The 12,084-nt window shown below is 46.4% G+C and overlaps 1 protein-coding gene across 13 annotated transcripts in view; it reads right to left on the reverse strand.

Moving 5' to 3' along the window:
• Nucleotides 1-9,292, reverse strand: part of FHOD3 (formin homology 2 domain containing 3) — a 414,659-nt gene extending 405,367 nt beyond the window's left edge. For all 13 annotated transcript variants that reach the window (XM_072852997.1, XM_072852996.1, XM_072852995.1 and 10 more), the window contains exon 1: nt 8,742-9,292. In XM_072852997.1, the coding sequence (XP_072709098.1) occupies nt 8,742-8,906 (165 nt within the window). In that variant the 5' untranslated portion in view covers nt 8,907-9,292. The remainder of the gene's footprint in view (nt 1-8,741) is intronic.
• Nucleotides 9,293-12,084: the final 2,792 nt, after the last annotated feature.

A 12,084-nucleotide genomic window follows, 5' to 3' on the forward strand; every position in this document is an offset into this window, starting at 1 on the left:
CACTGCCTGTGGGACAGGGCAGCACAGATGAACCTCACAGTTTCAGGAACCTCCCCTTTCTTCTAAGGGTCACAGGAAATGGCACCATTTTCTTTCCCCCCCTTGTTGCTTATTCCCTTTTCTTCTCCATCTGCTCATCACTTTTAATTGCTTAGGCCCTGCAGGATTGCTACACCTCTCAGGTGCAAAGAATAAAGCTCAACAGGTATCCTTAATTCTCTGCCTGGCAAACCTGGGGGGCATCTGCCCCACCAGAGACACCAAGACCTCCCATAAAGAGGGCAGAGGACTCCAGATTTTTGGAAGCCAACTCCCTCACAATGCTAGAGATGAAGGGGGGAAAAAAAAAACCCTTTGTGCGTGGAGCCAAAGGTCACGCTCCAGGGACAGCTTCTGGAGTATGGTAATAAACAGAGGGTAGATATGTAGCTCTTTTGATTTCTCCACTTCCCACAAAAAGCCAAGTGTTTCTGAGTACTAGAAGTCTATTTATGTCTACCCCACAGCTAGAATGGGGTCATCAATGGTGCTTTGGAGAAAATTCAGAACTTCTGTTCCACCCTGACAAAAACCACGCACAAGTCCCCATTTGGCATTTCACTAGCACAGATGAGATTCCTGTTGGTTTCCTGATTGCATGCCCTGCTATTATGACCCTTCCATGCAAACCCTGCTGTAAAATAGTCTCACAGTAATGAAGTAAGAAAACAGACAGGACATGCTTTTTCAGCTAGCCTTACCTTGCATATGACCCTTGCATGAGCAAACTAGCTGGCACAGCTATGAGGGCTACAGCAAACTCCTTCGCCAGCCCCTAAATCATGCCAAGTGGTTCACAAGGAACCTAATGAGCAGCCCCACCAGACAGGGGCCAGGAACTTCATCTTCTCCTTGCTGATAACAGAGCCATCAGAAAAAGCTAGACACAAAATCCCCAGGCAGCTCACCAGCAGCTGAAGCAGCTACTTTACCTCTGAAGCTGTTATATGTGGCTGCAATAGTATATTTACAATTCTAAAGAAAATACTTATTTCTCAATTTCACTTACAAAGGTTGAACAGCTCATTAGTAAATCTGAGGCAACTAGCTTCAAAGAACAGCGCCGAAATGTCTCGTATTTTTATTTTTTAAACAGTATCAATGCTACTGACAATTACCTTTTTAACTGGCATAGTCTGTAGTTTCTAAAAGAAGACGACAGCACAGAAACCAAGATGAAGGCATAACTTTCTTTCCTAAATCGGGAAATACAAGCTATCTATAAGTGCATTTTATTCCAACATAATCATGCATGCTATGTGCAAGTGGAAAATTGTATTGCTTTATCTGTATCAACAGAGTTAAAGCAATACAACTGGTTTACCTACACAAAGCACAAGTTTACCATTTTTGTGGCTGACGACCATAAAGCTTCAAACCATACATACCCCTCCACTATTGCATGTAATCATGCGTACCTGACTTGACTTTGTATTACAACTTGCTTATTTATGCAGCTTTTTCTCATCTTCCTGGTATCAAGAGTTTAACTGTTAGTAAACACAAGGCAACACTGTCCAAGTCTCATTTTTCCAAGTATATATACTTTGCCTTAAAAACCACTCTAGAACTACAACTAAAAGGGGATGAAACTGCTTTTCCAGTCACCCCACTAGTCACCCCTGAGTAGGCTACTCAGCCTACTGAGCACTATCATGTAAAATGATGACTGATATGACCAAAAGATTGATAATAATGTGTTGCCTTTGTTTAGCAATAGTCACTAGGCATCCAGGATCAAAATTAGCAATTTTTCAGGATTCTGTAATTCAAATAAATATCCTACTCATGAAATGGATAGAGGGTCAGTTTAGAAGTACAACTAGTAAAGTCGAGTAGCCATACTGAAAGTAAAGGAAAAGGTCTACGCCTTCTTCTTTTTTTTTTTTTTAAAGCATTCTTAAAATGCTGGGAATGACAGAATTACTTCTTTTTAAGTGTTTGGAATTGGAAACTGCAATGCATTTTTTTAATATGTATGTGTTAAGCTGATGACATGTGGAAAGTGAACTTTAAAGTCTCACTCACCTTTACTTCAATAGTTTCATATGCCAGATGGTTGCAGATGTTTCTAGGTAGCTGGGCCTACTAGAGAGCTCACTGCTACTTTTGTCCCAACTTGTTCCTCTGCTAAAAATATGTAACAACATTCCTTGCTGTCTTATTAATAACTGTAATACAATATAAAGTTAATATTAATATAATGCAATCCAGGTGGTGTGGAAAGTGATGACAGAGGTGAAGTAGCTGGCACTCTTTCCTCTGAGCCGGTAATGAAGTAATATCGTAGCACATGGGTACAGCCTACTGAAGCACTGCTTACCAACAAAGGTGTATAGCCCCAGGCCAGACCACTCGGGGTCACCGAAAAATACATGACACTTTTTGAAAGAGTAGACGTACCAACCTGTCCTGGCTGAATTCCAGTCAGAGAAGTGGACTGTAAAACCAAGTAGCATTGTCATAGGTGATAATGTGATGGTTGGGTGACTTACAGCCCGACTGCCTTGCATACAGTTGCACAAGGCTTGTAACACTCATCCTCACAAGCCAGTGAGTAAGATCAGACAGAAAGAAAAGGGACTGTCATTTAGACCCTAATTACTGGCAAGGTAGGACAGCTGTGCAAGCACTGGAAAGAGAACACTCTTCCTGAAAGTTTTTAGAACTTTTGTTCTTATTTGGGACAACACGGGAAGAAGAGAAGGATGCAACATGCCAGGCCCCATGTCTTTCTCTGACCATTCCTCCACCAACTCGGATACGGACTTAAGTTGTCGTAGTCTCATGCTAACTGAAGCCATTAGCAGTCTTCATACAATTGAGAAGAAAGGAGAAAGGAAGAAAGGAAGTATCTACAACTGGTTTTGAAAGAAGGCATCAAAATTTGTAACTGCAAGTACAAGACTTGGGGTATGATAACAGCAAGGTCTAACTTCTTCCTATTCATCTCCTTTGTTTGATTACAAACCTCCAGTAAACACACAGTGATGCATGTTTCCAGAAGCTGCATCTGACCAACCTGTGATTTCAAAATTTAGTGGTACCCCGAGAGCTACCAGCACAATCGCTCCCATCATTCTTGACACTGAGCTCCACAAAGACTCTTGAGCTATAAGCAGCCAAACTGAGAGACTTGTAAGAGAGAAGTGTCAAATTCAGGAATTAAATCTCTGGGATAGGTCTGCTCCCCTGCTTTTACAATACAGCTTTTAAGCCTAGATCAAACAACTGAACTGAACTATAACTTGCCCGAACTATAACTTGTCAGAAGAACCTTGCAAGAACTTCAAAGACCTCTTACTTTAAACTGCTGGAGATAAAGCCCAACGTTTGACAGTTACTTTGTATTTGCTGTAAGGGTATCTCTGCTCCTTTGAAGGGCAACACCACAGAAGACAATAAGCTGCTGGAGACTGGGGAGCTTTTCACAGCTGTACTTTCGGGCGGGTGTTTATACTCCCCCATAAGACTGTGTTTCACACGGGACTCTGATGCAGCTTGTGCTTTCAAGTCAGAAGACAAGCTGGATCCTACCCCCTCTGCCCTCATAAATACTTCCCTAGAAATTTCAAGCACACACAACCACTACAGGGTCAATCTCTTTAAGCACGGGATTTTGTCAGCTCCAGAAATACTTCGCTAGATCCAGAACACTTTGGTAACCTCTTGCAAATAACTGTTATATTAAATCCTCTCTTCTCTCGAAGGATGAGAAAGGGCTAATGTCCACCTCCCTCAGGAAGAAATACGAAAGACGTAGGCATCTTGACAGTCCTCAACTAAAATATTCCCCAGTCCTCAGCAGCGACACTGGCAGAAGATATCAGCCAGTTTCCCCTGTCTGTGGGTTCATTTTCCCTGGGACAATGATGATATTCCAGTTTCCATCTTCTGTTCTTTAGCTCCCATGAAGAGCATAACAACCAACCCAAAAATGCTCTCTTCAGAGAACACCTGCTCTATTTACTGCTACCTCCAGCAGGACCAGGATCCAAACCATCCTCTCTTCTGCTTCTGCCCAGCCTCTGTGCACCAAGGCAGTTCTTAATGCCACTGTGCTTCAAGGAAACCCAGGGAAAGGGAGCCAGTTGGTAGGTTTTCTGCTCTCAGAAAACCTGAGGTAGATGCCAGGATATAGCCTGGTACTGAGTTCAATGCCAGAGCTGAGCTCCATGCCAGGACACAACCCGGTGGAACAGCCCCTGCTATCAGTTTACATCACACCATGCCCCAGAGTCAGCCTTGGCTTTAATCTAGGGCTGAATCACAGCAGCTGAAGATGGAAATCTGGATGGTTTCTTTATGAATGAAACTCCTGAATCCCTCTAGTGCTCACAGGATTTATTTGCTTATACTACTGTTTTTTGAATGACACTGTTCCTAATTACAAATTCTTGGAAGAGATTTAAACACAGAAGTTGCCTTCAGTTTTCTCAGAGGGAACAGGAGGTCAAAACAACTATCCTTATAGCACTATATCTCCCCTTTCCACCATGACCACCAGTACACCATATGCACTGTGAGATTATTTTGCTTTTCCATTATTACACAAAATATTTCAATTACATTTTCTTGATAAATTAGACAGTGTGATTTCCTATATTATTGTAAACATGTATTTCTTACAGAGCTGCCCCAACACTGAACAGTACTGTGGGATGTGAAAACAGAATATGGCAACATACTCAGCATGCTGTAATTATATGAATAAGTTATAATGAAGATGATCTCTAAAAAAAGCACACCACTTGACATCTGCCATGTATATATATCCATTCTCCTGAATGACCCTGTGTCAGCAAGTCATAAGTATCAAGTAACTCAAAGCAATTCAAAACCAACAAACCCGAAGTACCAAATTAGATTCAAAGCGCATTATTGGCACTGGGCCTGAGCCACAAATTTAGATCCAGTTCTGAATTTTCCCAAGGTTCACAGAAATGGGCAAAAGGGATATCTGAATTCAGAGTCCAGACTAGATCCAGTTCTTGTTCATACAACAGACAGTAAGGGAGACCTAAAATCCTCAGAAACAAAGCAGTAAAAGCCAAATCCAAAATGGCACCTTGGGCAGTCCAATCAATATAAGCAACCCACAAAAGCTCTGCAACGTGACTTAGTTACTCAGCAAGAATTTGTAAGGGTGGCTAAAAGTACCACAACAGAATTTGTGGTACTTCATTGCATTGGCAACTAAGATGGTGTGTCACCATCTAGCACCAAGGCACCTGAAAGCACAGGGGATACCCAAGGCAAGCGCTCCTGACGGCAGTGCCCTGCCCCGTGGGGTTCAGTTCAGCATGTGTGCACCGGGCACGCCTGCTGCACGCACAAGGCAGAACTGAGCACAACCCAGCGTACAGCAAGCTGCTTCATCCAGAGATACAGCTGTAGGGAAAGGTATGTGCACAGAGAGAAGCGGGGAAAAAAGGGTGAGGGAGGAGGTTACAATTAGGCACCTAATTCCAAGCAAAAGAAGGATTGCAGACACCTTTCTTCTCCGTTTTCCCTATATCAACCAGTTTAGGTGCTCCACCTCATCCAGATACTTGATGCATTCAGGGTGGGTAAGCCCATTCTAGCCAGTGTTCATGGAACTCAGTCACCGAACTTCACTGCGCTCCTCCACAAGGATCTAAAAACATTGCCACTCAGAAGACACTTTATAGATCTAGACTTGCATCCAGACTCAAGTATACTTGTAAGTTTAAAGAGAAGAAGTTGCAAAACGAACTATGAAAGAGTTGTAATTCCAAAGAACTGGGCTAGAGAAATTCTGCCCTTTGGAGTCAAACTATAACATTTGTTGGTTACAAAAAAGCTACTGACGACATACTATGACAGGTCAGAATGTCAAAGCATTTTTCATTTGACTTTTAAATGGTTTTCTTAATAATTGTTTACAATATTTAACTTATAATGACTTGCAATATACAAGTTATTTTATTAACTACAAAAATACTGTCATCACTACAAATTTCAGCTCGGCAATGGCGAAATCTGACACCCACTGAAGTGAGCTGGATTCCCGCTACTGACTTCACTCTCTCAAGTACATCCCACAGCAGTACATCATCTATGAGGAGATGTACAAACCAGCCAGTGATTTGAAGGCAGCAAGTTGGCACCTCTGTTCAGAGAATAAGTGAATATTCATCCAAGTCAAAAGGTGATCACTTAAAAACTGATGAAAGAAAACTAGCATTGATCATTTGAACTCACTGGCAAAAAGGCCAACAGTTTATAAGATATCAGGAATGATTTAGACATCAGCATTACTATGTGCTTGAACTACAAACTCCTAAGTCTCTTTCAAGATGTTTTGCTCTAGTAACCATCAAGATACTAAATGGACCATCAATCCATTAGCTCACTAATTTTCAAAGTAATTAATCAATCAAGCCTCAAATGTGTCAATGTGAACTGACACCTGAATTTCAACCTAAGCTCTGCTTTGACAGCTGCACTCCTCCGAGATCACAAAGTTTGTCCTGATCTCTGGGAGAAATGGAGCAAAATCCTTCTCAGTCAACTAATGTGGTGACCTTCTAGAGACCAGGTGAATACAGTCTTGAGGAAAAGCTGCAGAAAGAATATCCCCACCTCCGAAAAAGAAAACGGAAAGCCTGTCCTTAAAAAGCAACACAAATCAGTTGGTTCTACAAAATCACACACACAAAGATGTAATGCCAAACACAGAAAGGTTGCACTGACTGCAAGTGCACACAAAGAACTAAGCTTTCAGTATAACTAGTAAAGGTAAACAAGTCTAACCAATCCTTTTTCTTTCTTCTTTGTAGAAGAGAGAAGGCCAAGAAACATAATTAAGGCACTCTAGACCAGGCCCTGGTTCTGCAAACACAAAGGTAACTGTAACCATGTAAGCAGATTGCAATGAGCCTGCCCTCATCATTAGAACAGCAGAAACAAAACCTTTTCAAGAGTCAGAACCTCAGATTAACAAATCACTGGGCCAGTACTTGCCTTTAGTGGAGTAGCTCTTTCAATAGCTGGGTTTACAGCACCTCTAGAGACTTAGGCCACCTTTCATCCAAAGTCTGCAAGTCCAGTTTCCAAACATTAATTAAACTTGAGAAACACACTGCATGCTGAAACACGGGGCAGGAGTTAAACTTATAGAAGTGGCCATGGATTTTGGGTGGCTCCTAAGACACTAAACCTTGGAGGGGGGGGGGGGGGGTAGTTAGTATAGGGTTATAAAAAAAATGCCAGGACAGTATTCAAAGCAAAGTAAAAGCAAAACATAACACAGTGGAATACCCTTGAAAATGAGGTTGAATTAACTGTAAATCCAGATTTTAACTATCTTTCTATTTACTTCATTAGGTGTCGGAACCCGTCCTGCCCTTCTTTTAATTAGCTCTGACTCCAAAAAAAGCCTCCCTTGAAAACAATGGGACCAGTCTCTGAATTGGGGACGACTGAGCACATTAAAACAGAATTGACCCAGCGCACCAAGAGCTTCCAAAGGTTTTGTGCGTTAGGCAGAGCTCTGTTTGCTGGATGCTGTATCCTTGGCAACTATTATGCGAGAAACCGTTCTACAAATGCAAAACTTCTGTCTGCTCCAAGAGCTTTTCTCTGAAATACTTTTATGGGGTTTTGGATATCCTTAAATCTAAGGGCACACACAGCCCTTTGTCATCTTCCCACAGGCTCCCAAGAGCAAGATATAATACAACAAGTGACGTTAAGAGAGTATTTTCCTCCCACTTCATCAGAGAGCAAATAAAAGTTTTACAACTTTTACTTTGTTTTCTTCTGGGAAGAAAAAAGGAGTGGGCATTTTTCCTTTTTTCTTCAGTGCACTCTTCAGAACTAACGTGCAGATACAAGATAATAATGAAAGCACATTATTATTATGTCAATCAATGGCATTGCTTTGAAAACTGAAAATTCAAGGATCATGCCCGGGTGCCTGACTTCAAGGGCAGAACTACAGATGCCAGCATACGTATTAGAAGAAGTATGCAAGAAGAGATAGGTAAGATTTGACAAGGACTGTAGCAGTAACATGCTGCAGCTCTTCGCAAGAGGGACTAGTAGTACCAATTGTTTCAAGGGCAGCAGACGCAGCTATTTTTACCAAAGCCCTTGCTGTAACTGCCTAGCTCATTAAACCTTACCACAGCAAAGCTCGCATCCTGCCTGCGCGACTGTGCTCCTCGCAGCTCGGCTGTCCTTAAACAACACGTTATTCCTCAATACCCCCAGATATTCAGAAGTCACTAGCAAGGGACAGGCGTGTAGTATTTGATACCCAGCTAGGGCTTTGGTTTGGTGGGGTTTTTTTTTGCTCCCGAGGAAAACGCACAGCAGCTACGGTGGCTGCCCTTGAAGGCGTCTAGGAACACACGAGAGCTGCGGGGTAGCCGCTCCGGCATCCCCCCGGGCCTTCCCCCAGGACTTAAGGAAATATTTATACTGCCAGGGCGAGGGACAGCGCCGGCGGGGCACGGGAGCCGGCGGGGCACGGGAGCCGGCGCTGCGGAGCAGCCCCTCCACCGGGCGCCCTCCCCGCGCAGCCCCGCCGGGCGCGGAGCCCGGGCTGCCGCCCCGCAGGGGCCGGGGCCGGGGCCGCCCGCCGCCTTTCGGCCCGTCCTCCCCGCTGCCGGGCTCCCGCGGGGAGGCCGGTGCCCTTCGCCCGGTGCCCCGCACACTCCCACCCTCCCCAGTACCTTCTGCGGGGCGCGGAGGAGGCGGTGCACCCCGGCCAGCTGGGTGGCGAGCGGGATGTCCTCCCGGAAGGTGTACAGCGGCGGCCGGGTGGGCTCGGGGAAGTTGGTGCTGTTGAAGGGGTCGGTGTCATCCAGCAGCTGCACCCGGCACACCAGCGTGGCCATGGCGCATCCATCCACCGCCGCGGCCGGGCGCGGCGGGGGTGCGGGCGGGAGAGCGGGCACCCTCAAGTCACCGACACCGAGGCGCTGCGTGCGTGCCCGCCGCCGGCTGGGAGCGGCACTCCCCTCCCGGCCGCAGCCTCCCCGGCGCAGGCTGGCTGGCCGGCCGGCAGCCTCCCGGCTCCCCGAGCGAGCGCCGGCCGCCTCACAGCCGCCGCGCCTCGGGGAGGCGGCCCATGGCCCCTTCCCCGCCGGGATCCACGAGTGCGGGCGCGCTTCAGGCCGAGAAAGGAGGCGGCGCCGGAGCCGCGGGGCGCGGGCAGAGCGGCAGCGGCGGCAGCAGCGGCAGCAGCTCCCCCATGCCCGGCCGCTGCGCGCCGAGCGGGCAGCGGGACTGCCGCGGCCGGCACAGGCAGCCCAGCAGCGCCGGGCGGAGGGCGGCCAGCGCCCCCCCGCGGCCGCCGGCGGCGCCGCCCTCAAGGGCGCCCAGGCGGCCCCCTCCTCCCCCGGCCTGAGAAGACCTCCCCGCGGCGGGCGGGAAGGAGAGTCCGCCCGGCATCCCCCGCCTCCGCCCTGCGGAGGGGGAAGAGAAAGCGAGCGGGGCTGCTTGCCTCTCCCGCTGCGGCGGGAGACAGGGAGGGACCCTCCCTTCGCAGCCTCCCTCCTGCCCTCTCAGGGCCGAGAGACCTTCGCCTCAGGGCGGAATAGCGGTCGCCGCCCGGGCGGGCACCGCGCCCCGCCAGGGCCCTTCTGGGGGAAGCGCGTGAAGAGGGGGAGCGGGAGTCGCCCCCGCCGTGAGGGGAAGGGGCCGTGGGGCGGATGGCGCGGGCAGGGTCAGCCCCTCACAGTGCGGCGGGGGCGCAGGGCCCCCTCCCGTTGGAAGTACGCTTGTGCCAAGCTCCGTCTTGCTGTCACAAACATCCCAAGTGTCCTAAATCTTTAGTGTAATATCTATCCAGTTCAAAAAGCCAGCTTTAAATAATACCTGCTTCAAAAAAAAATTCAGAAACTGACCTGAAACCTGGGTATTCCACCAAGATTATTGTGTGGGCTTCTCTGTATTTGTACAAAACCCTCTTTGCCGTTAGGGTGGTACGTACCCGGGGTTCGTTTGGCTTCCCAGAGCGTACGGCCCGGGCGGTCTCCCCACCCTGGACAGGAGACACAGCAGGAGCTGCCTGGCTCCGCACCACGGCTGTCCTCTTGCCTCAGGCCTGCTCTTTCCTTCTCACAGGGGAAGACGGGGACGAAGCACCGAGCCCCCGGGGCAGGCACAGAGCACGGCATTGCGCTCGTCGAGCTGAACCTCCGCAGTGTTGCCAAGTCTGCAACCCCATCTGCGGGGATCGAGGATGCACGTGCCCTGGTCTTCGCTCTTGGGGGCATGGGACGCAGGAGAAGGATCATGACATAATTTACAGGTGAAATACAGAGAGCGAAGGGTCTCGCTGTCCTGGGAAAATGGCTGCATTTCCGCAGCCTGAGCATCTACCCAAGGGGATGCACTGTACTTTACAGCCATGGTTCATGACTGCCTGTCCTTTCATCCTTCGCAGAGAGGGCTGTGGGACAAGAGCTGTAGCGCTGTGGGGACTTATCACAGAAATGTGTCTTAAGCAAGAAAGCATGACCTCTAGATCATAGTGTTTGCATGAAGCAACTGTTTCCTCCCGAAATGATTACTGGTTTGGGAGTATTTGTCAGCACTGGGACAAAAGGGGATTTCTGTTCACATGTGGTCTGTCCTTCTGTTTCTGTTATTCTCGGGACTAACTTGCCAGCAGTTTTACCAGCAGTTTTGCCAGCAGTTATGCATATTTTCAGAAAAGAGCATCTAGCATAGAGACTGCTAAAATCAAGAAGGATTTTAAAACTCAGGAGCTATCTTGCCATTTCAGATATTTCACTGCAGATGTTTTATCCACTTCTTTTTTTCTTTTCCCTCAGCCTGGACAAGAAAAAGGGCCCATGGGTTGTCTCACACCATTTCTTATCACCACCTCTTGGTTGTGATTCTCATGCACCATTGGAAGTTATACGTGGTGAAATCCTGATTTTAAGTTTTGTATCTAAATGATTTTAAAGTCGTATTTTACAAAGAAATATATTTTTGTATCATCTGCTTTAGTGCTGACAATTTAGCTTCCAGAGAAAACAGTATTGCTGCGTATCTGTCTGCTTATTTATGTCGTATATATTTGTCACCGTGTAAAGTTAGGATTAAACAGGATATTTAGGTTTTGTTAATCATAATTTACTTAATTACCATTTTTATTAAACTTCCATTTTTGTAAAACAAATTTGTACATTTGGTGCTAATCAATGATCAATATGAGGTGGTATAAGATTGCTGTTCTTGCTATTCATTGGATTAATCCTGATGTTTGCTAAATTAATATATAGCACTTGTCTCATTGCAGAGGCATTAATACTTGGAGAGAAGTTTTCAATAAATCATGGGAGCCAAGATTTTGTATAGACTCTATGTGACAGGATCAGCTATCTTTCCTCCAATACCGGAAAACGAAAACAAAGGATGAGTGCAATCCTTGGAGCCAACAGAGATTGGATGACTCTAAGGCTCAAGATCAAAATGTCTAGCCACAGACTCTAAATCCCATAAGGAAGAATTAGACATTGTATGTTATGATCTTCAACTGGATTTCCAAATACGAGGTGGCCAGTGGAGATACGTTTTATGACCAGGCTGCAGAAAGAAAATAGAGCGATATAAACATGAAAGGATCCTTAGTCAGACAGAGCTTTGAGGTGCATCTACCTATACTTTTCCCTAATTGTAAACATCCCCAAACCACTATAGACCTTTGAATTTCAGAAGCTGGAATTTATTTGAATTTGAATTAAATCAAACAGGTGGAAAGAGAAAACACAGATCTCCTGGATAAAACAGATAAACATTACAAGGTCAGTGTCCATGTGCGTAAGTTTGTGTGTGTGTGTTTAGAGGAAGATACGCATCTAAATTCCATATTTGAATGGTTTTCCACCTTTCTACATATTCTTTAGAGGCCTTCTGAATCTGCAGTCTCTTTCCATCAGCCTGAGCCAGGGCTCTGTATAGTTTGCTCCCTACTCTTCCAAACAGACACCAGGTTCTGCTCCTGCTGCAAAGCTGTACCTTGCCCTTTGAAAAGTCCTTCCTCTGCACCCTGTCTGCTTT

Source organism: Ciconia boyciana, chromosome 2 (genome assembly GCF_034638445.1).
Source record: "Ciconia boyciana chromosome 2, ASM3463844v1, whole genome shotgun sequence".
NCBI classification, from domain to species: Eukaryota; Metazoa; Chordata; class Aves; order Ciconiiformes; family Ciconiidae; genus Ciconia; species Ciconia boyciana.